The sequence below is a fragment of the Bicyclus anynana genome, chromosome 4, assembly GCF_947172395.1.
Source record: "Bicyclus anynana chromosome 4, ilBicAnyn1.1, whole genome shotgun sequence".
Lineage (NCBI taxonomy): Eukaryota > Metazoa > Arthropoda > Insecta > Lepidoptera > Nymphalidae > Bicyclus > Bicyclus anynana.
This window is the reverse complement of record NC_069086.1, coordinates 9,242,540-9,268,384: the sequence shown is the minus strand read 5'-3', so window position 1 is coordinate 9,268,384 and position 25,845 is coordinate 9,242,540. Positions and strand designations below refer to the sequence as shown.

General features: G+C 33.8%; 1 protein-coding gene across 3 annotated transcripts; it reads right to left on the bottom strand.

Moving 5' to 3' along the window:
• Positions 1 to 102: 102 nt before the first annotated feature.
• LOC112051433 (extended synaptotagmin-1) lies at positions 103 to 25,845 on the bottom strand. Of its 3 annotated transcripts, none has more exons than XM_052881384.1 (24): positions 25,544 to 25,845; positions 25,232 to 25,333; positions 21,744 to 21,941; positions 21,102 to 21,143; positions 20,867 to 21,007; positions 19,081 to 19,157; positions 17,271 to 17,337; positions 16,842 to 16,987; positions 16,346 to 16,466; positions 15,956 to 16,019; positions 15,233 to 15,339; positions 13,212 to 13,297; positions 10,175 to 10,223; positions 9,523 to 9,612; positions 9,222 to 9,308; positions 8,510 to 8,668; positions 7,400 to 7,552; positions 6,390 to 6,546; positions 5,234 to 5,356; positions 4,653 to 4,725; positions 3,848 to 3,940; positions 3,598 to 3,694; positions 2,270 to 2,410; positions 103 to 1,228 (listed from the first exon to the last, which is right to left on the bottom strand). In XM_052881384.1, the coding sequence occupies exons 1-24, from the start codon at positions 25,544 to 25,546 to the stop codon at positions 1,142 to 1,144; spliced, it is 2,463 nt and encodes an 820-aa protein (XP_052737344.1). In that variant the 5' UTR covers positions 25,547 to 25,845; the 3' UTR covers positions 103 to 1,141. The 3 variants fall into 3 exon arrangements, with proteins under 3 accessions (XP_052737344.1, XP_023945837.2, XP_052737345.1); XM_024090069.2 differs by lacking the exon at positions 13,212 to 13,297 and adding an exon at positions 11,964 to 12,058; XM_052881385.1 differs by lacking the exon at positions 13,212 to 13,297 and adding an exon at positions 11,964 to 12,058 and having other exon boundaries at positions 25,661 to 25,845.

Sequence of the window (25,845 nt, the reverse complement as noted above, 5' to 3'; positions counted from 1 at the left end):
ACTACCTTCACTAACATGTCTTCTGGATGATAAGTATTTTTAAATCAAATTAAATATGTCAATAAATATATTACCAATGGGTTGCTTAAAAACAAAAAAAAACACATTTAAAAAATAGTATATTTATAACTTAGTAAAAGCATACACTTAAAGCAATAATTTTATAACACTTTGTAGGTAGTATTATTTAGAAATTTAACCTATTTTAAAATTCATAAGCTGTAATTAAGTTCACTTTACTTAACGTAAAATATAGACTTTTAATAGAGTACTAGACACATTCTCATAAAATCTATTAAATACAACAATGACAATACAACATTGATAACATTCAGGGAACAATAAACATTCATATAAATAACTTTTTGTCATACGAGTACATCAACAACATAATACTATATAAATATATACTTTTCATAAAAAAAAATCGAAACAGTCCGCCTGTAACAGTAAGTACTTGCGGAATGTTTCGATTTTTTTGATGAGAAGTATATTACTGATAGTTTCTTTTTATCATAAGAAGTTGCTTAAATAAAATAAAATTGTATTAAACTCTCATATTTTTTTACTAATTTAAACATTAATTAGAATCATAAATACACCGTGTTAGTTTCACCGTCTGTAATCCGCATCGACAGTTATTAGTCCAATAAAAGAAACCCCTTTAGCGATATTAAAAATGACATCAAGCTAATTCACACCCTAGCGAAAAAGAAATGAATTTATAAAAAAAAACAACATCCTGTTTAATTCTGTTTCGTAAGTATGAAGTCATTGAACTTTGACCTAGTTTAGGCTAAAGTGAATGACCTTAAAGGGATCGACGAGATGATGGTGTTTTAAAGATGAAAAATGTATGTTTTAAAAGAATAAATTTTTGAAAATTTGTTACAATTGTAACACCTTGAAATGTACTTTGTAATGATTGAATGATGTACAAATTAATTGATATATTATCATTGGGTATTGGATTACGGTTTAAGACGAAGAATGCTTCACGGTGTATAAATATGTTGCATAATAAGATAAGAATATAAAAATACAAAAAAATAAATATATTTGTAACAGATCCTTGGACAGTTTTGCATAAGCGTTATAATAAAAATACTAATCATAAGATCTCAAAATTGTGCTCCTAATTCTAATCTCTTGGTGTGGATTCCGGCAGAAGATCAAACCATAGTGTCTTCGCTTCACGGAAATCATACTGGTTGAGGTGCACTAGTACCTAAAATTAAAAAAAAATATGTGATATATCCCACAGATATAATATGCACATATGTCAAAAAATTCTATTGTGTATAATAGAATTTAAGTTAAAAGTACTAGTAGTTTTTTTTATTTCGTCGTTTGTCTGGGCCAGTCTTTGGCTGAACTGAGGTTATTGAGCAACATATAGGCTACTTTTACCCTGGAAAATTCCATGGTTCGGTTTCTGCGGGATTTGTATACTGAATATCACACGCAAAAAAATAAAATATCTGCTTGTTTTAAAAAAAGTACTTGTGCAGAGGAAGGAAGGACGACCTCCGTGACGCAGTGGTATGCGCGGTGGATTTACAAGACGGAGGTCCTGGGTTCGATCCCCAGCTGGGCCGGTTGAGGTTTTCTTAATTGGTCCAGGTCTGGCTGGTGGGATGCTTTGGCCGTGGCTAGTTACCACCCTACCGACAGAGACGTACCGCCAAGCGATTTAGCGTTCCGGTACGATGTCGTGTAGAAACCGAAAGGGATGTGGATTTTCATCCTCCTCCTAACAACTTAGCCCGCTTCTATCTTAGATTGCATCATCACTTACCATCAGGTGAGATCGTAGTCAAGGGCTAACTTGTAAAGATTAAAAAACGAAAAAAAAAAAAAAAGGAAAATGTGAACGTCCAGGTCCAGCGAAGACTACTTGAAAAAGCGGGCAAGAAATTACAGTTTATAATAAAAAAAAATTACAGTTCATGTCAGCCTGTCTTGTGAGGAGGACCCCTATTTCACCACGTTAAGGGTTGAATTTTAATAATTCTTAAATCACATATTTTTTTTTCATGATTTATCAACAATTTTTTTAAATTGTAACTCTAAAAATTAAGGGCTGTCCATACAAACTGTCAACCCCTATTTCACCCCATTCTATTTTTATTTTAGGCTCAAAAAGTACCCTATGTGTTGCTCCAAGGTCCCATTTATTATTATACCAAAATTCATCTTGATCATTATACCAAAATTCATCATGATGAACAAAAATCTACTTGTATGTTTAAACGGATGGAGTAGTAACCTGTCCGATGACAGGGCTGCCACCGAGGAAGCCCTTGTGCGTAGCGACGGTGACCTCCACCTGGCGCGAGTGCAGCTCCGCCAGAGGGATGGCCCATTCGAACTGCTCGTCGTATTCCGGCATACAGTTGTCTTTCACCACCTACGTTCAAATTCGTTTATATCAAGTAGTACAGTGCCCGCCACGAGATATTGTGTTTGTGAAGTTAGCAATAAGTGACTGCGCAATGGGTCAATATCGGTACAAACGACGCGGGCTAGGAAGCCGGCTAGACGAGAGGCCGCGCACCTATTCGGCAGCTAACTTCACAAAACGAAGCCTCAATAGCTCAACGGTAAGAGCGGTCGGACTCCTCACCGATGGGTGATGATTCGATCCCTGCCCGTTGGTCTATTGCCGTACCCACTCCTGGCATAGTCTTTTCCGACTAGTTGGAGGGGATTGGGAATATTGGTCATATAATAAAATATATGGGAAATAATCTTTTGTTTAAAAATTAAAATAAAAACAAAGATCCGTGGCGAGCACTATACCTCAGCCATACATAACAAATTTTAGGAAGGGAGAAACTTTGTCAGCTCATAATGTGTATTCATAATTATAAGTTTTTATTAAACGCAAACTTATAGATAAATCTTATTAGTGTTAAGAATTATTTAGATGATAAAAAGCTTGATATTGAAATGCATAACACGATTGTGTAGGTAGGTATTTAGTTTTAGGTACATCTGTAAAATGGCGATAAACAAAAAATAAACCCTGTCTGAGATTGCTGTGGACTCTTTTCGGACTTTTGGAATTTGGAACCCTCGTAACTTTAATAAGTTACCGACCAATCATCCATATCACCATCTAAATATATATAACTCAAAGGTAATTGTAAAGTAAAATAAAGGACTGACATAATGATCTATCAACGCACAGCCCCAAACCACTGGACGGATCGGGCTGAGGCATGCAAAAAATTTTATGACGAAGGCATCCGCTAAGAAAGGATTTTGATAAATTCTACCCCCAAAGGGGATAAAATAGGGGATGCAAGTTTTTATGAAACTTTGTCAATTTAAAACCGATTTGGCTGAGAGGACATGGTCCATTTCAGGTCCACTCTTGTACCCCGTATCATAAAAATTTAAAAAATAGATTTTTATTAAAAGCTAAATAAGTGAATAAATCTAACTAAATAAAAAGAAATACAAAAAAATTAAAACCCAATTATTTGAGTTATATCAAGATGGCGCCCTTAAATCATTTATGACGTGACAATTGACAGCAAACGTCAAATCGACTACTGCATTGAAAACGTCATCAATCGCAATAACACTTACCACAGTCTTCCGTTTAGAGTCCTTAGAGCGGCCGGGCAGCAAATACAGCTTCACATAAGGATCAGGCACATTGGTTGGGTCCTTTAGAGGTATGTTCCTGAAATTTTTCGAATGTAAAAAATAACTATAAATCAGAAAAACAGATACCTTTTTGTACTATACTCAGAGGCATAATTATACAGGCGGATAATTGTGCCTCTGTGTATATTTAACGATATTAATAAGAAAATAGCTTCGTATATATACTTACATGATTTTATGCACGACCACATAAAGAATTTGATTTTGCATACTATAACGGAGTGACAGGAGAATACGACCAAGACCTGCTTCACCAGCCGACCTATTAAGATGTTAGGTGATCTTTAATAAACAGATATGTATGAACACAAAAAAAAAGACGCAGTGGCGCAGCGTGCCTTGGAGGGGCCCTGTATCAAAATTAGTTGCAGGGGCCCCAAATGAAAGGTAAAGAATTCTCAAAAAAAATGCTTGCTTAAAATAAATATGACAGTAACTTAATGTATGATATATACAACTTTTGATATTTCCACGCTTAATCTGGGAAAAAACCGTTCTTTTTTACATCTGAACTACAGTTTTTTATGATTTTTAGTTTTAGTTTTTAGTTTATAGTCCGGGGTAGTCCAGTATCATTATTACGGCTGATACGGCGGTAGCTACGCCCCTGTATAGACGATGGAGAGTTCACTTAAATTTTAATAAGGAAGGTAGTCGGCTATTGCTGCGCTGTTCTGATAAACAGTGATTAAAAAGGACTAAACATTCTTGAAGGACAAACATTGATTTCGACAATAAATTGGTGAAAGTTTTGAAAATAATTGGCAGTTTGCATGAAAAAACTCAATCAAGGATTGCCAACTTAATTTCATCTAAAGAAATAAATACACGGAACTTTAAAAGATTTCAAGAAGTGATCTACGAGTAAACTCAATCAAGAATTGTTAAGTCAATTTCACACTGCGTTAGAAATAAATACACGGAACTTTGAAATATTTCAAGAAGTGATCTACGACTACTAGTTGTATACTTACGTGGTCAGTGAAGAGACCCTGTGAACTAATTTCGGTGACTCCCGTTCGGACGGCATTTCCTGAAGAGGCATATCTGTAAATAATATAAAACACGAAATTAATAATCATTATCACCATCATCATCATTAACAATCCATATTCGGCATACTGTTAGGCATGAGCTCAGACTACATAGGACTAGTATCACACCCAAATTCACAAACAAAGTTGTCTGTCATTTTTTGAGGAGAACGAGCTAAGATTAGGTATATATCTTATACTAGAAGCTGTTGACCATTTTTCACAACACTCACATAAAGGTATTTTTACAGAGCTCTTTAACCGACTAACACGATTATAACTATGAACAATCGATTCTATAGACAGTTTTTAAATTCGCATTAGGTCGTTGATCATATACTTTGACAGAAAAGTAACATCTAGTCAGACAGGTCCTTATGTAATTAGTCTGAGTACGACTAATCATACTAATAAGTAACTTACCACCACCAACGCTAGCTCAATTGGCAGACTTCACACTGAAGCCAATATCGGCTTCAATTTAACACAATTTTTTACTAAAATATTTATTTTAAACTTACCGACAGCCTGTGTAATATGTTCGACAGGAATAGACTTGTCAGATGTATCATCAGAAACTGTGGACGGTATGGAGTCATCCATGTTCTTTAGCTCTGCGTTTGAAGAGTTTATCGCCGGATTCGCTGAAAAAATATTATGAAAGGTTTGTTTAATTTACTGCCTGATAAAAGTTATAAATGTGTTTAGGCAAGAATATTCACTATAGTATGCGCATTATCATCTGAGTCGTCCGGTCATAAAAGTCAAAAAAGATAGGAATGTGCAGCGCGCCTACCTGCGCACCCTAATTATCGATAAACGGCTACCTGCGCACGTGCTAATGATGAGTCAATAATGATTTGGACGATTCTGATTGGTCGGTTTCTAATGTAATTGCATTGCGTATTTTTTTTGCTATAAATGTGTTTACTGCAATTAAATAAATACATTCATGTGTTACTCGTTGCGCACTATGGATACTAATATATAATAAATTTGGCAGAAGACGAAGATTCTGATGATGAAGACTCAGATGAAGATTAATTTTATTTAGTTAATAATTATATAATATGAAATATGTATTATATTAAATCAAATATTGTTAATTTTTTTAATTTTGTGAACAAGATACGATAATAAACTTTACTTATCGATAATATGTCTTTCATTGTTACACCCTTCACTAGACGGCTCCATAAGACCCATAAGTGCAAGCGAGATAGATATAGAGAAATGATTTATGGCCCTAAGACTCAGTTGTTAATGCTATTAGTATAAGTTGGTCTATCACTGAGCTGCCATTGTGATGACGCCATTTTCATTAACAACGGACTTTCATCATTATCAATCCATATTCGGCTCACTGTTGAGCTCGAGTCTCCTCTCAGAATGAGAGGGGTTAGGCCAATTAGTCCACCACGCTGGCCCAATGCGGATTGGCAGACTTCACACACACAGAGAATTAAGAAAATTCTCTGTGTGTGTGAAGTGAAGAAATGCACACAACTGAAACGTTAGAGGCATGCCAGGTTTTGTCCTATTAGATGAAAAATTTGGCAGGGAGGTAGTTTATAATGATTGTAGACGTCCCCACGGATTTTGCGAGAGGGCCAGATTAAGGGGGGCTAGTAGCTATGAATAATACATATATGATTAAAAAAAATCTTTCAGACATACCAGGCGGTGCTGGAGCGGCCAGAGGCGCCGACGCCGGCCCGTCAGTGCTCTCAGCGGGCGCGGCAGGGGCGACGGCAGGGGCGGGGGGCAGTGTGTCGGCCTCCGCGGCTGCGGGTTCCTCCTCGAAGTCCTCTTCCTTGATAGCTTCTTTGAGGATCTGCGTTCATAAGTTTATTACTTAACTAGCTGACGCTGCGCGTTTTCACCCGTGTGGTTCCCGTTCCCGTTGGACGGGAATAATATATAGCCTTCCTCGATAAATGGGCTATCTAACACTGAAAGAATTTTTCAAATAGGACCAGTAGTTCCTGAGATTAGCGCGTTCATTCAAACAAACAAACAAAAAAAGCTTTATATACTAGTATAGAGTATAGATAGGCTAGTTGACACTTTTTTTTAATGGTCTTAAATTGGTCATTAGCATTCTACAACATTGAAAAAAAATAACATATATTTTTAGACGTGTTACATGAAAATTTTAATTATTAACTCTAATTAAAGAGACAAAACGCTGTCGGCCATGATGGACTATATTTCAACAGTTTCATGACGTCCCTTCCGTCCGTTTCCTAATCCTTTACCAAACGGAGCGTTGACAAAAATATTAGTTAATAATAATTAGTTTGACGTTTTGTACATCAAGTAATATTGTGACGTCACAAAATGGACGACAGCGTTATTGACATTTCGAAAATGTGAAAAAAAATACTCTCGTTTTCCCAATATTTCCCTTCACTGCTCTGCTCCTATTGATCGTAGCGATAATGATGAAAAATATACTACAACCTGCCCAGGAGTATAAAGCATAATTGTACCAAGTTTCGTTAAAATCCGTCGAGTAGTTTTTGTTTTTATAACGAACAGACAGACAAAATATTACTGATTGCATTTTTGGCATCAGTATCGATCACTAATCACCCCCTGATAGTTATTTTGGAAATATATTTCATGTACAGAATTTACCTCTCTACAGATTTATTATAAGTATGGAAGAAGATTTGTTTGCTTACCTTCAGTTGCAGGGCTAAAGTGATTTTGGATTCAGGGCCAGATTTTTGTAAGTTCATCGGTTGGTTCAGCATGATTAGATTGTTTTGTTTCAACAATGCAGATATTCCATAAGTCAACTGGCCGAGCTGACTGCCAGTTTTTTGATCCAAAACCTGCGAAAACAAAGATAGAACTTAAATTTTATACTAATATCATTTGAAATATATACGCCGTGATAGCGCAGTGGATATGACTTCTGCCTTCGCTTAAGAGGGCGTAGTCACCTCGAATTTTTAGTTATGTAAATATCAAGAGTCTCAAACGGTGAAAAACATCGTGATGAAACTTGCATACTTGATTTTCTTAATTCTCTACGTGTGTGAAGACTTTCAATCCACATTGGGCCAGCGTGGTGGACTATTGGCTAAATCCCTTTCAATATGAGAGGAGACTTGTGCTCAACAGTGAGCCGAATATGGGTTGTTAATAAAAATATTTAGGAATATGTAACTATTTTTTAATTGTCTAGTGGTAGGCATCAGCCGTGGCTAGTTACTACACTTTTTTTTATTCTTTACAAGTTAGCTCTTGACTACAATCTCACCTGATGGTAAGTGATGATGCTATCTAAGATGGAAGCAGGCTAACTTGTTAGGAGGAGGATCCACACCCCTTTCGGTTTCTACTCGACGTCGTACCGGAACGCTAAATCGCTTGGCGGTACGTCTTTGTCGGTAGGGTGGTAACTAGCCACTGCCAAAGCCTCCCACCAGCCAGACCTGGACCAATTAAGAAAACCTTAATCGGTTCTTGTAAGTCTGCGCCACGGAGGCCGTCTACACCGACAAGCGATTTAACGATGCCGCGTAGAAACCGTCAGAGTCAAGTCAAACTGCTTCCATTTAAGACTAACTTAGTCACTTAACATCAGCAGACTAATTCTCTAACTTTGACGTATGTTAGTTGACATGCCCAATCGAAATTGAGATCCTATGTAACCAGTGCAGACAACCCTTCGTGGATATCATACAGTTGACGACAGTTAATAAGACTAAATTAGTGAATAAGCCAGCAGGTAAGATCACAGTCAAGGGCTAAGTTGTCATTCAAAAAAGGAATTTTAATGTTACCTTGATGTCCACCACATCAATTTCGGGATTCTGTACGAGGAAGGAGTATCCAATCTCGTAGACAGGGCTATCCGTGCGCATCTGCACCGCCGTGTTCTCAGTCTTCTTGCCGACCGTCACCGTCAGGTAGGGGTCCGGGCGGGACTGCGCGCGTGCATCCTGCATATTAACATTACTATTTTTTAGGGTTCTGTACCCAAAGGGTAAAATGGGAAACAATTACTCTCACCATCATAATCATCATATCAGCCGATGGACGTCTACTGCACGACATAGGCCGTTGTAGGGACTTCCAAACATCACGATCCTGAGCCACCTGCATCCAGCGAATTCTTGCGACTCGCTTGATATCGTCAGTCCAACTGGTGGACAATTACTCCCAATACTCTACAATAGACTACGCTGTCTGTCCGTCTGTCAGAAATTTTCACATTTATGTTGTCGATATAAGAAAACAATACTAAAAAAATAATAAAACAGATATTTAAGGAGGAGAGAGGGCAAGTGATTTTTTTGCTGCTTTTATAGATATTGGTAGGAAACCATTGGTGTGCGAGTACGACTCGCACTTGGCCGTTTTTTTCAATTCATTGGTAGTCTCTACATCACACAAGGAAAGTACTTTACAAACAGCTTCATTAATTTCAGATACCATCGATATCTTGGTCCATCATCACCAATCACTCCTTTAATACACATTTTTTCAACTTACCGGTAAATTCCTGCAAGAATCAATGTAGACAGATACAACTGCCGAACTAAGTTCTGCGTTCTTCACCAACTGCGTCTCCGTAATTGCCTACAGAAATAAAATAAATACATTCCACTTTACAATTAAAGATTCCCAAATTTTGTATCATTGTAACATGCATACAGTGACAAAATTTGTATCATTGTAACATACATACAGTGTCAAAATTTGTATCATTGTAACATACAAATATTGACAAGATTTTTAACATGTTACAAGAATACAAATATTGAACTTTGTAGGTATTTAAATATGTACTTACGTGACTAAGGTCTAACAAATCGGTAGATAATCTGTGCCAAGATAGACGCAGATGGACCTTCCCTGACTTCGCTTGCTGTAAGGTTTGCCACTGAAATTCACAAAAATAACCTTGTTTATTTTATATACAATATAATATGGATAGCAGACGGTAGTTTTTAGATCTGTATGTGATACTGCAATGTTGTACGGCTAAGCGACAAATTGCTGTTTGATTTATTTAATTTTCTGAATATTTTTATGTTGAAAGTAATAAAGAGATTACATTAATTTGGATTTTATTATTTTGTCATTGAAGTTTAATTTAACGGTCACATATCAGCCCGAGCTAGCAAAAATTCTGATAAAGGAAGTTTACATGTAAGAGTCCACCAGTCCTAGAATGCATCAACACAAAATATCTTGTCATAAGAAAAACCTACATTGCGGACCAATAGCGACGAAAAATATTCTTTCTTTCCTCCTATCGCAAGGAAACGAGTGCAATATTTTCGATTTTAACAGAGTTGCTTTTGATCAACAATGTCTTTCTCTCATCGCAATGTCGATGCATGCATGCTATCGGCGTACGAAACATAGATACTCGTATGTCATGCGAAATTCAGAAAGAACGAGAAGTTACATTAGATGAAATTTTTAAGCGATTGTCTTACCGTGTCAAGTCGACCGGCGCGAACTACTTGTGAGATGTCTAAAGAGCATCTGCAAAATAATGTACACAAAATATTATATTAGATTAGAAATTATGGTTCTATACAGGCCATATTCACTCTTCGTAAACGAAGTAATATATACCTATGAGTGAAGATGTTTAAACAATAACAATACAAAGCAAGAGTAGAATTAACACAATTTTAAAGTAAGTATAGTATTTATGTAACTATTAGTACATGATTTTATTTATTGACATAGAAATTAAAACTAAAATGTTGTTTATGTATCAATGAAGTGTTACTGTTATACATGAAAAATTAAAAAAAATATTGATTAATGACTCCTGGATTGGATTATATTATAATAAAGAATTAATTTTTTTCTAATGTATGTTCAGGACAAAATGCGTTAGATTATGATTATGGCTATGTTTTAATTGAATTAGGGTTAAGCGTGTTGTGTACATTTAATTATGTGAGTTAATGTAATAATAATGTTAAAGGATAATATTATCTATAAATGTGACAGTCGTGCAAATGTGTTATTTAAATGTATACAGGTAAATAGTATTGCATGAATGGTTTAGTTATTTTAACCGTAATGTAACCTAACTATGAAAGATAGCCTGATCTGTGATAAATGATGGTCGATTTTAAGTAGTGATAAAACGATAATCGATTTACAAATAAATGAACATGATAACAAAAATATGTTTTACCTAACGTAAAACGATGTGTAGGTGTTAGTTTAAAAAAAACAGCAAAATGTTGTATTTACAATGAATATTGAATACAGTCCTTTCTTTAAAGTCTATTTCCAAAAAATACACTTCTGCTCAAGTTTCACTTTTTGTAGAGACTACCATCGATTGAGAAGGCACGTTCTGCTGAAATTGAGCCGGCAAGACTTAGAAAACAAATTATTATTTTGATATTATAAGCCTTTTTTTATGCAAAGACTCAACTTATTAACTTTGTAAAAAAATCCAAGTACAAAACTTGCCTGTGCTAATTTTTTTCGGAAAGGACTTTGAATTTGAAAAATCAACATTTTCTCAATAACCTAAACTACGTTGGTGCCGGGAGATAATATTGCATGTATGAAGACGACGGCCGCAGCCCGCACATGCAGTGCGCATGCCTGTGCGTAATGGATGGTCTCAGTACTCATACATGTTTGGTTGCGGCAACCGACCTGCCCAGTTTTTCATCCTTGCCCGCCCGGTCCCAGTCGAATAGTTGCACTGCAACGGTCGACACGCTCCCGCGTAGCACAGACTGTCACAACCCACCACATTATATACACACAAAAATAATAAAAGCGCAAAATAATTTGAACCTCATATTAGAATTATTAGTTTTGCAAAAACGCTTGCGGCCGAAATGTCAGTAATATACTGTTATGTGTTGTTTATATACATAAATACAAATCATATAAAAAATAGCCCAACAAGATTAAGTGTAGAACTGGAAACTTTTAGATCGTTGTTTTCGTGTAGCCACACTTGTATAAATCGTCAAAAAAATGTACACAAAATCACGAAACCCGAGATGTAAATAATATTATGTTTTAATGAAACAAACATTTAATTAATCTTCATACTGCTTATGACAAGCCTCGTTATTTCAACTCTTTATTTGTAACTTATTAGGATTGCAAAATAACAAACAAACTGTTTGTACAAATATAAAGCTTGTAAAAGCAATATGAAGATTACATTAGCGGGGTCACGCAAAACATAATGGCAAAGATGTTGAAGGCGCTTGAGACGTCAAGTGCTGAACGGACCTGCCGAGATAGTCATCATTCTGAATGCCCATTCCCGGATCCCAGTCCCACAGCTCGCACTGCATCACTTGACCCTTTCTTGAACTTATAAGCGCCTTTGGAAAAATCAAAATTAATTAACAAAACTTACATCTCAAGTCGTTTTATATTTGTAATTTTAATGGTCAAAAGATATGTAGCAATTTTAATATTTTTCTTTAAATTGTATCCTGTCTAGAATTGTTCTAGGATTGACATTACATTAGGCAAGTTTTATTTCATATACTGTAATAAATTTCAGTTTATCTTGTACAAATTCCCAAGAGCAACCAATAACCAATGCATATACGCTACTTTTAATTTCGAGCATTATAAAACTTTTATAAATAAGTCCAATAAATATTAAATAGCTTTAATATGATTTCTAAATTGTCGTTTTCCGAAAATTATATATGTAGGCCATTTAAATATACCACTTCTGTTCTGCAAATACCTACAACACTGGAAAAATAATTTAGAAACAGCATTTTAAGTGTTGATATTTCAATAAGTACTTAATTTGTTTAAAAAATTCACAATTCAGAAAAACAGTAAAAATGTATAAACATTAATATACCTTGTGTAATACCAAACTAAAAAGATAAATAAATAAACATATATATACAAGCAGATAAGCACATAGCATTGCATATAGTTGAAAACTCAAGAACACTGCACTGCAATAAATAAAAAAATAATACATTATGTAGGTAGATAGATACAGTAAGAAAAATTAAATACCAATAATACAAAGTTTAAATCTAAAATCAAATGTAATTATAATTTTTTTTTTTTGAAAAAAGATACAAAATATGCAATGTTCAATATTTTTCTTTACATAATTATTTACACCCAAAGCCACAAGTACGGTCCAAGAAAATATAATACAGAAACTAAAAATATTTTTCAGATCATTTTATTATATATTTTTTCATTTGTTTTATGAAACCAAATCGTTGAAAAATACATCAACTGATACAAGAAACGTACGCTCACATTATATATTTTCTTATACCGTACAATAAATTGTGAGCTCAATATTCTCTAAATATAACAAGCGACACAACCGCCATACTACCATTTCTACTACACATACAAGCTTGCAGCATACCCTCTGAAGCTAAATATATGAATAATCTTCTGGCTTGAGAATTTTGAATATTTTATCATAGTATTAAAGGTGTCGAAGCTGTCAACACCTACCCTCTCGCGTTCCTCCACCGCACTCACCTGCCGAGTTTGTCATCGTTGTTGCCCTCGTCTTTGTCGAACACCTCTATATCCAGCGCTTGGCCCAGCGATTGCATTATACGCGCCTTTACGCCAAACACGCAAAGTCCCACGCAAACATAGGTAAGGAAAACAAAATCATTTCTCTAACAATTTTAGTCAGATTCATAAAGCGTAAATGTATAAGTTGCATAGTACATTAATATACTAAGCGCAAAAAGAAATTTAGAAAAAATAAATAATAAAAACATTGACACTAATAATTTTATTACACGTGGAACACAATCAGTGTATTATGTCAAATGTGTTGGAAACAGTTACAACATCAATTTTATAATTAGAAAGAGAGAAATTAATTATTTTTTAGTAGAGTCAACCTTGTTATATTGAGTTAAAAAGCTTACATATTGCTTAACATCACCAAATTATGAGACACCTATTTGAAGTCAATAATAATTTTATAAAATGTTTAATTGATTGAAATAGATTTGACTTTCCATTTCAACCATATGCCAAATCTCCCCAAAAAGATAATTTTAGTAATGCTAAAATAAAAAATCATGCAAAAATAATGTTAATGTTAAAACAACATATAGATAAACACTTCTGAAACTGTTACAGTATTAGTAAAATACATGCAAAGCCAAAAGTAATATAATGTATAAATATTGTTAATAGGCTAGTTGACACTTTTTTAAAAGGGTCTTAAATTGTTCATTATCGTTCTACTAAATTGAATAAAAATTCTCATATTTTTCGAGACATAAATACATAAACATTTCAATTTATAAATTTTTTTGGCAATACGAGTCGATCGGCCATGATGGTCTATATTTTATGTTTCATGACGTCCCGTAAACCCGTCCCAAATTTATTATTTATCAATTAGTTTGATGTTTATTCCTTTAGTGACATCAAGTAACGTCGTGACGTCACAAAATGGACGACAGCGTTTTTGACGTTAAGTTTTCAATGAAATCCTTAACTTTTATTAATCAATATCAATATATTTCGGACCTTATTATACGAAATTAATATTGTTTATATTAAATTTTATATGAGTCAACTATCCTATTAGTTTGTTTACTTTTGGAAGTTCGTCTGGCTTTGTGTGTTACTGGTAAGGTACAGGCAATCTTTTGACAGCTGACAGACAGCGCGTAGATGTGTCAAACTGAAGGAACATTCTTTAATGCTGGCTACCTGTTCAGTTAACCGCTACGTAACGTAAGGCGTTACGGCGCCACTCTTTCTGGCTTCTCTTTCTCTCATGCATCAAGTTATCACTTTTGTTGAACACCCCGAGACGCCAACTTTTTTTCTAACACAATTGTAACTGTACAGTTTTATCTTATCGAAATGTCAATCAAAACTATTAGAAAAGGCTGTTTTACAACTGGCGGACACTACACACAGACACTTTAACTGAACAGTTATACTGTACAGTAGAAACTTCAGGTGTGTAGCTCGCATAATGAAACAAACCTTTAGTTTTAATAAACAAAGGCGCTCGGTCTGTCATCTTATCACTAAATCAAAAGCCAAACGGACATTCCGGAATATATTAACTATAATTTGTAATTGAAAAATACTAAGAATAGGTATTGTTAGTAGTTGCGATAAGATGAGAAATTAGTTTAAATAACAAACAATACCCAAACAATTTATATAACATGGTTATTTTCACACTTGCAAATTCTGAGCACGCAAAAAAATACGTCAAAAATCGGTAAATACACATGATACAAATTGAAACTTATATTACTTACCAAAGGAGTAAACAACCAGTTTAATAAAAACGAACACATCCTAAAATTTGGAAAACGAAAATACTGGAAACATGCAGATGTGTCCGCTAAACGAATCTACAAGTGTTTGTAATACAAAACGCACAGAAACAGAGAATATTACAGTGACTGGAACAGAGATCTACAGAGTGAGTGCATTAACCATAACCGTGCCTGAATGTTATAAAAGATAGATTATAGATCAAATTAATAGGAACAGTAACCATAACTTACCTCACACCAGAACTCCCATCGTGGGTTGATGTTGTTGTCAATGTGTTTGGTCTTCCATTGCTGAGCACCGACGGTTATGATCGCATAGGGGTCCGACTTACCCTTACCTGCAAAACAGGTTATAATGAAATTTTAATGAAAATAATTAAATCACATGGTTGATATAAGGTTATGTATTATTTTTACCTGGCACTTCAACTCATTCATGTTTCAGAAGTGTGATAAAGCGAAAACGTGACGTCAAGCTTACATTTTGCGATAGAATACACAAGTAGAATGTGATAAGGTGCCTGGTGTAAAAAGTTTTAGTGCCAGTTTCACTACCTTCTAATAAGTGTCAGGTGGTCTGACCATAAGTTTCGTCACTTTCTTAGTTTTAACTAAAATGACACAGACAAAACTACGCACGCACGCACACATATATACACGCGCGAACACATACAAACACTCACGCACTTATACATACTCAATTTATTATATGTTTTGTTTTTTTTAGGTTTAGTCATACCTACCTCGGCTTGTCGTGGAAGAGTGGAGCTTTCTGTCGATTGCTATCGATTTTTGTTATTAAAACTTGTAAATAAACTATCAGATATTTGTCAGATGTCGGTAAAACCAGCCTTTAATATTGTGATATATATTGCTTCTAAGGACTTCTATACTAAGTCAGGAATTTATTCCTACCTATACGTAAGGCGCAGCTAGTGTATTAAATATACTCACCCAACATAGACACATCTTTTTTCATTAAATTCTGAGCTTGTACCAAATGAATCCTAAGTACTCCCTAAAACAAAAAAAAAAGATTTAATAATTATTCATAATAATCGTTCGGTATATGTATTAGACTTCTGATATAAAAGAAATATTTTAGAAGATAATACATATCTAATTGGCATGTTGTATATTAAGTAATTATCATTAACATCTGATAGTGATCGTAGAATAGTTTTAAGCTTGAAAGCAAAGAAGCCTTTAAAAATAAAGTGAAATGATGGTGATGTATTTTCAATCTTCTAGTCAAACTCGTCAAAAGACCTAAGTAATTATTGTTTTTCGTCAGCAATCATGACAGTCAACTATTTTGGAAAATTCTGTATATTTTATATTTACTTCAGGTTCCGGCATGCGCAGATCGACCGTGGGGATTTCATCGCTCAATTTTATGGGCAATTTGTTCGGCAACACCATCATCTTCGCTACTTGTTCCACGATGCAGCGACGCAAGATATCGCTAGACAAAGACACAATGTTACAAAGCTATTTAAAAAACAGAATCAAACATATATATGTTTGATTCTGTTTTTTAAATAGCTTTGTATATTAATTATATTTAATATTATTTTATTTCAGTCTTTGTACACTGACCAGGCATATTGGCCTAAAATGTGCACCTCAACATGTTCCAAGACGAAAGAAAGACGAAAAGATAAATGTCGACCATGAGCGGCAAATTCGGAAATAGCGCTTTGCAACATAAACAGTTGGAAAGAACGAGCTGGGAGTGGGAGTTGGGACAAATCTTCCGCTATTGTTCAAACTTTATCTTTTCCTCTTCGCTAGATATGTCGTTAATGTATGCTAGTAGGTTATAATGTTTAATTGGTACCTAAAGCCAGGCATATCCAGAATATCCGCAGCGCCAACGAGGTTGAAGTCTATCGCAGGGTTGTTGAGGAAGAACACCTGCAGCCCACCCACTAGCGGTATTTTACTGATCAGTGGTTTCATCACCACGCGCAGCATGCCGTGGATCTAGAATTTCAAATTATCTAATTATCATGTCATTCATTGTATAGTATGCATCAAACTTGAAGTCCGCTCTGAACATGAGGCGTATGAATACTCAGTGTACACAAACTTCCGTCGGCGAAACCTAATACCACAGCTACGCAGGACGGCGTGTGGCAATATCAGAATAGACTTGAAGTATGGCCTATACTATGTCAGGGTTCTAAGCGTTTATTTAATCGACTTTAAATATCATAGTTTGATTAAGAAAAAAAATATATAACTCGATTATAAAAATCTCAATTACCTGAAGATCTTTAATGCCTCCCCGAATTCTTTGTAGTATGAACGATATATCACAGTCTCCTGCATAACTGGAAAAATATAATAAGTTATTAAAATGAGTGTATAAAAAAGTAGTCATAAAAGATAATAGCTATCAGACATTTAGCACATAACAATAGGGATGATGACAATTTTTTAAATTGTATAAAAATTAAGAGTAAATTGTATACTATTAAACAATTTTGTAGAAGTAACCGGAAACCTGTTAATATTATATATGTAAATTTATTTTTAACCGACTTCAAAAAGGAGGAGGTTCTCAATACGGTCGGTATTTTTTTTTTTTTTTTTTTTTTTTTTTTTTTTTTTTTTTTTTTATGTATGTACACCGATTACTCAAAGACGCCTGGACCGATTTCAAAAATTCTTTTTTTGTTTGAAACTGTATAGTCCCCATTTGGTCCCATTGCCATCATGACAAGATCTGATGATGGAATCCTGGAGAAATTGAGGGGAACTTTCGAAAATTATATGGGTGTCTAGTGTGTTCGTAAACTTTTCCATTTAGTACCTTTAAGAAATACAAAATTATGAAGGTTTAAAATCGATCTGATGATGGAGTCATAAAACAGACGAGGGAACTCCTTGGCGATTTACAGCAGTTACCTTGTGTTTGGGCTTGATTAATTGGTATTAATGAGAACTTTCCACATAGATAGGTTGTGATTGTCATTTAGGGGTTTGGTGATGAAGACCAAGTACAATTGAGGGAACTCCTTAACAGTTTACAGTAACTACCTTGTGTTTGGCCTTGATTAATTCGTATTGCTGAGAACTTTCTACCTAGATGAGTTGTGTCTGTTACTAGGGGTCTGATGATGAAGACCAAGGTCAATGAAGGGAACCCCTTGACGGTTTACGGTAGCTACCTTGTACTTGGGCTTGATTAATTTGTATTGCTGAGAATTTTGTACCAAGATGGGTTGTGACTGTCATTAGGGGTCTGATGTATTCGTTTGATATGAAAATTTACACTAAAAATTGAAAAATAATAAAAATTTTAATAAAAAAATACAACCGACTTCAAAACCTAAAAACGTACCCACTAAACTAAAAAGCGAAAAATAACATCATAATATGTTCTACCTGCTGATCAGTATGAAGTCGGTGCTTAGCCGGTGTTGTCTTAATTTAAGCCATTTCTGACAGGACCACATGAAACAACACTGTCTGCAAAATCTAAATCTATAAGATATGCTCACATGGCTTGAATTAATACATCACCGGCTTAGCACCGCCTTCATACTGATCAGCAGGTAGAACATATTATGATGTTATTTTTCGCTTTTTAGTTTAGTGGGTACGTTTTTAGGTTTTGAAGTCGGTTGTATTTTTTTATTAATTATTATATAACATTATTTTGCCCGCATCCCGACAGTCTTACAGCCAGTTTCTTCATATAAAGCTAAAGTAAAAGTAAAAGTAAATAAAGCTAAAGTAAGTAGTAAAGAAGACTTTATTTTTCAGTGAATAAGACCGTCACTTTTGATTTATGACGTTACTTTGACTGTTACTTGCGATGAAGAAACTGGCCGTAGGTTGTTTATATATTAAGTAGTTAATAAAATTGACCTTATTTACCCGAAAATCTCATAAAAACCTACTCATCATTCCCATTATCGCAGCATAAAGCTTATTTGTCCAAGATAGTTTAGACTAATAGGCTAATTCAAATACAAATAAATGCGTTCTTCCTGCAATCTACGTAATTTCTAATATTAAATTGTTATACAGCAACTGTTACCTACAATTATTCATTTGTGTAAACTTACAACAAGTCCACGTCCATGATGATCTCATCCCTCGACAGGTTCTTATCGTAGACTTTGACGCCTCCAACGCGGGGCGCCTACGAACATACTCCGTTACAGTTATCACAATCATATAAGCAATTTTTCATTGTTCTTTTAAGCATGCCCACGCTAATTTACTACTTCCATCTTTAATCTGATTTTATGATAAAACACACGTTTTTTTTTAAAGATTATACACGGACTTGCGATGTTGTCTATTATCTCTTAAAAAAAGATTAATATATAAACCGTATTTTTCTCCATTTTGTCATCTTTACTTATAATAAATGTGTGGAGAGGTCAATTACTGGAACTATCAAGGGGTGATTAGTGATCGATACTGATGCCAAAAATGCAATCAGTAAAATTTTTGTCTGTCTGTATGTTCGTTATAGAAACAAAAACTACTCGACGGATTGAAACGAAACTTGGTATATTAGTTCTTCATACTCCTGGGCAGGTTTTAGTATAGTTTTCATCTTGCTACGATCAATAGGAGCAAAGCAGTGAAAGGAAATGTTGGGAAAACGAGAGAAATTACTCCATTTTTATAGCGATACTACTGTAAGGGCTGGATTAAAGAGGTCTAAGGGCGGTAGAAGTCAAATACAATATGGTATCGCCTCAGTATCATATTATCATAGCATTAGCCATAGCCACGGTATGTAAGCGTATTCTCATTGTCACGGAATAGTACAATAAACATGTGCTCTGTAGTACAAAATTTTTTCTCCGTCTCTTATAACAATGGTGGAGGTGTCATTCAATTCAAAATTGAATGTAGATAGTTTTTGAAAAAAATTAAGGTCCGCTAGCAAATATTGCAAAGTTATAAACAATTAACTAAAAATAAAAAAAAAGGTTCAGTTTTTGACTTTATGATATTTCCAATTTGACAAAAGATTCTTGACAATAGAATTGACTGATTTAAATACTGAATAAATAAAAAAAAATATTTTTAAAAAGTAATAATTATTTTTTTGACTAAATCTTTGACAAATCAAAGAAAATCTTTTTTGTTGACGGTAGTTTTTTTTGCTATGTCTAGAAATGATTTTTATATTTTTCAGATTTTTAAATCAATATTTAGTACTCTAAAAAATAATAATATCTGAGTTGTACCCTTCCCAGCGGTGTTGCCCGACCCCGTGTTTCAGTGGCTGGCGGAACCCCATTTTCAGTGCGACTTTTAAAGTAGTTTTAGTTTTTGTTAGGAACTTCTGTTCTTTTGTCAAATCAGAAATATCTTAAATAGTTTTTGAGTTATAAGTCAAAAACCGAACCCCTTTTTTTAGTTAATTGTTTATAACTACTAACTTTTGCAATTTTTACGAGCGGGCCTTGAATTTTTTCAAAAATTATCTACATTCAATTCCGAATCGAATGACACCTCAAGTCTCAACCATTGTTAAAGGGGAGATAGAGAAAAATGTCACTACAGAGTACAGACTACAGAGCGAGACCACGTTTACTAGGCTAGAACGCGAAGGGAAAGGAACTATCCACGAGTCGTGGGCCGTCGGCATGTTTATATAAATTACGAACTACTTCGAACACTTTACAGCGCTGAAGCAGTTATCAAAAATACTCAAAAACTACTGAATCGATTTAATGATCACAATGTTGGGTTTGGTCCTATACTATAAATAACGACAAACGATAGCGCGGTGGAGAAACGTTCAGCGCCATCTAGTTGTACACATGTGAATGCGATATCTTAAAATGGAAATTGTATTGGAATTGTATTGTCTATGGATTAACTTACAATCGTGCCCAGAATCATTCGTTCGAATTTAAATCCGTTCAATTTATAATTCGCCAAACTCTCGGCCACTGCAGGCTCTATCGATTCCTTAAGGAGAGTTCTTGCGTAATGGTTGACGTTGGGCCATACTTGGAGAATTATCTGAGGAAAAAATTTAATGAGAATAATGTCAGGAAAAACCACATTAGGCTTTAATCAATTTAATGGTCTGCATTTTAAATATTATTAAACTTACCCTATTCAGCCATTCTGCTCTCTCTACGTCAGGAAAGAATACCTAAAAATTCAAATCTCTTTAAACATTAAGGGTATCTAAATTTCAAAATACTATGAAAATAATCAGTATCATTCAGTTGTAATTTCTTGATTCCACATAAATAATATAAATACAAGTTGTACAAGATATTTAAACCAAAATAACAAGACAGTTCAAACAGGAAAACCATATAACACATAATTACCGCACAGGAAACATTGCTTAGGAGAGCTCTACAATACGCATTCGCTTTTTTACCGTTGATCATCATATAGTAGCATAGGTCTTGAGCTTCATGAGCTTGTCACTTCACTGGCAATAACATGACAATTATTTCTACTATTTAAAAAAAATAAGTAAGTCTGTAGTACCTCCTTGGATGAGCTCATCAAATAGTGATATATACTCGTAGAGCCATAAGTTACTACTCACAAACCAACCTCATAGTTTTTGCAGAGGTAATCATTGTGAACATTTTGTTTGTGTTCATATCTATTTTGTTTAGTAATCAAATTTTGTTAATTTGTCTTATTATTTATTTAATACATATGGATACTTAATAATTATGTTGACATATTAACATTTTTAAATAGGTTTAGTTTTACAAATTGGATTCTTTACCCATGAAGGTAGATCATCTAATCTTGCAAGGACAATGTCCTTCTCCGATGACATAGCGGCAGTTTTGGCGAGGTTGCGTCGATACTCGCTCTCCTTGCGCCACTGGTCGCGCATGACGGACAGTATAACGGGACCAATCAGCCATGCGACACTCCATTGCATGTAACCCACCAAGTAAACTGCACCTACTATAGCTACCTACAAATAAAGCCAAAAATTTATAAAAAATATTAAGTCGATACAAGAGCCGTGAATGACCAGTGGATATGATCTATGCCTCCGATTCCGACATAACGACGATACAAGCGCTTTATATCATCAAAATAAATATAATTAATAACTTAGTACTTATGCAGGATACAGATCTTCTGTTTTAACTCCTTTTAAACCTCTTAACTCTAGGGTTATATTCTTTAAGGAAAATTAATTGAAAAAGTCTAAAGAACAAGTGTTCTAATATGAATCTTTTTGGAGTAAAAATTTTTTCTTTTGTAAATAGATCTTAAATTGTGTCCTTAACATCGCATCCTTATATTATGACCTAGCCAAACTTATTCATTGATTAATATCATTCATCATCATCATTGACTTTAATAAAGCATTTGATTCTATTGAACACAAATCACTATGGAACGCCTTGAAAATGGATGGAATACCAAAAGCGTACATTGAATTGATCAGAAAACTGTATACCAATAACGAAGCACTAATAAAACTTGAATCAAAAGGCAAAAAATTCCATATTGAAAGGGGCGTAAAACAAGGACACCCAATGTCCCCAAAATTGTTTAACTCAGTTCTTCAGAATATATTCTTAAAGCTAAGGACTAAGTGGGAGAAATTGGGAATCAAAGTATATGGTCAAAAGTTAACGAACCTTCGATTTGCGGATGATGTCGTATTGTTTTCAAACACAGTAGATGACTTAAAAATAATGATACAAGGTTTAGAACTAGAAAGCAAATCTGTTGGGCTATCTATGAATATGAAAAAAACAAAACTGATGTGAAGTACAGACAAATCTATAAATATTGAAATAAATAACACTAAATTAGAAGTTGTAGATAGATACACATATCTAGGACAAACCGTATCATTTAAATATTGGCAGGAAATGGAAATCAATAAAAGAATACAACAAGGTTGGAATAAATACTGGAGCCTAAAATATATCTTTATCTTTATCTACAAGGACATACCAGTAAGTCTCAAAGCGAAAACTTTTGATGCATATATAACACCATTCCTTACCTATGGTTTCAAACATGGGCATTGAATAGAAACCATATAAAGAGACTAAAAACAACACAACACAACATGGAAAGAAACTTCTTAAACATAAAATTGATTGAAAGGGTGCCAAATATCCAATTAGACTAAAAAGTAAAGTGAAAGACGTAGGAAAAATATGTCCTGTGACTAGATGAAATTTAACTATATAGCATGTAATAAATATTATGTAATTTAGATTGAAAAGGCTTAAATAAATAAATAAATAAGTATGGATTATACACCTTAGAAACTGTTTAAAATCATTGGTATAATAAAACTACATTTTTGTCTAAAGCCTTTAATAAGAAAACATTATGATTTGCCATTAAATGCTAATTTCCAATTATCACATAATGAAAACAATATTTTAATACAGTACTGAAAAAAGCTGTTTGCATTTCATTATACTAATAGCATTAACAACTGAGTCTTAGGGCCATAAATCATTTCTCTATATCTATCTCGCTTGCACTTATGGGTCTTATGGAGCCGTCTAGTGAAGGGTGTAACAATGAAAGACATATTATCGATAAGTAAAGTTTATTATCGTATCTTGTTCACAAAATTAAAAAAATTAACAATATTTGATTTAATATAATACATATTTCATATTATATAATTATTAACTAAATAAAATTAATCTTCATCTGAGTCTTCATCATCAGAATCTTCGTCTTCTGCCAAATTTATTATATATTAGTATCCATAGTGCGCAACGAGTAACACATGAATGTATTTATTTAATTGCAGTAAACACATTTATAGCAAAAAAAATACGCAATGCAATTACATTAGAAACCGACCAATCAGAATCGTCCAAATCATTATTGACTCATCATTAGCACGTGCGCAGGTAGCCGTTTATCGATAATTAGGGTGCGCAGGTAGGCGCGCTGCACATTCCTATCTTTTTTGACTTTTATGACCGGACGACTCAGATGATAATGCGCATACTATAGCCATAAAGGTCTCTATTATGTACTCACATCCTGTCCAGCAGGAATAAATTTAGCTTCTATGATGTCATTTATTGCTTATCATGACCATATCACTTACCACAATATTAGTAGGTAAAATAAGTTAATTAACAGCATACCTAATTAAAATGTTGGTAATTGATTTAAGTGGTAATGAAACATTTCATGCTAAGTTTTATAGAAATCTATGAGAACATATAATTTTAAAGATTTTACTGTATTTTAGTTTTTTAAGCGTAGAATAGTCAATTCTACTTTATTTTAATAAATAATAGGACATTATGTATTGTATTAGGATAAATTATAAATTATTTATTATTGTGAATTAAAAATTTTGTGTACATTATATAAAACCCAAACAGAATCTAATTTCACTGCATTGCATGCAGACCAATAAGAAGTTCAATTCAATTCTTCTTTATGGCTTTCATAATAAGTAGTTGACTAATTAGAGGTTAAAATTTAAACAAGTATACCAGACAACAGACAACAAGCACATGAAGATGAGTTGAAGGTTGAATACCTGTCCGGTGAATCAATATACTATACTCAAGGTTATTGTGACTCACATATTATGTTTGGTATCACTTTCTATGCAGAAACTGATTTAAAATGTAATAGACAGTTAAGTAATTTTAAAGAACTAATGAATCTCTTAGAGAAGCAACTACATTTATCTATTAAATTAACTGATTTCCATAATTATTGTTTTTCATTTGATAGTGGTAATGTTATTTTTTTAAAAGTAAAAAAAGTATCAAAGGAGAAAAATATTTTTTAATAAATTAAAACTTTTTTCTTGATACACTTGATAAATGCAGCACTTACTATTATTTTCTTTGAAAATGTAATAAAACAATATTTCTCAAATTACAGTATAAACAATGAAAAAAATTAACAGAAAATCCTGACAGGCATCAAATCATATAGTATCTTAGATATTTTTTTTAATAATTCACATTATACACAGTATAACATGGCTCACTAGTGGTACCAAAAGAATTTTCAAAATCAGTTCAGTAGATCTAGAGATTACCTACCCCTTACAACACCACAAACTTTACCTATTTAATATTAATATAGATAGCTAAATCTTGTACATGTCAGCTTTTAAACAAATAACTACATCCTAATTGACATACTTAATTGACCCATTAGATAAGGATCTATAATACCACAGACACACATATTAAACCTTTTTAAGTCAGGAGTAAAAAACATGTTCATGTTTGTACTTACCTTTTTAAAGAAACGATATATTACAGATAGCACACCTGGATCATCCTCTCTACTCACTGGGAGGGCGATTTTACTGTTTGTTGTCATTTTATTATTATTTTCCTACAAACATAATATTGTTTAATAATCATAAGTAAAACCTTAATTACCCATACACAAATACTTTAGCTTGATACTTTAGATTATTACAAGTATGTCCCATTGAACTTGCTCACTGCCATGAGTCATTATTATTTTTAAACCATAACAAATTCAGTATGGAAAAGCTAGGAGCAAAATAAAACATACGTAGTTAAATGATTGGAAACATACCATGCTGCACAATGCACACGACGCGCTGCCGAAAATGAACTACTAAGCACAATAATGCACAAAACTATACTATACTTAGTGCAAATATTTAAGAAAAGGTAAAATTTTATGGATTACCGAATGGTGATATTTTCGTCGCAGTGTATAAATGGAGATGTAGAAGAATTTTATATCTATGAGCTACTTCAGTAAATATTACATCTAACAAGAGAAAAATTATAAACTTAATGTATGAATGTATATGTTACAAATAATTTAAAAACAGTACAGGCATGCCCAACATGCCATTTTGCGCTCTCAAG

Excerpts from the sequence above, each read along its gene's own strand:
- LOC112051433 (XM_024090069.2), bottom strand. Across the intron at positions 16,988-17,270 it reads GAGGCATTAAAGATCTTCAG|ATCCACGGCATGCTGCGCGT; the intron begins GTAATTGAGATT and ends TTGAAATTCTAG. Across the intron at positions 3,941-4,652 it reads AGGGTCTCTTCACTGACCAC|GTCGGCTGGTGAAGCAGGTC; the intron begins GTAAGTATACAA and ends ACATCTTAATAG.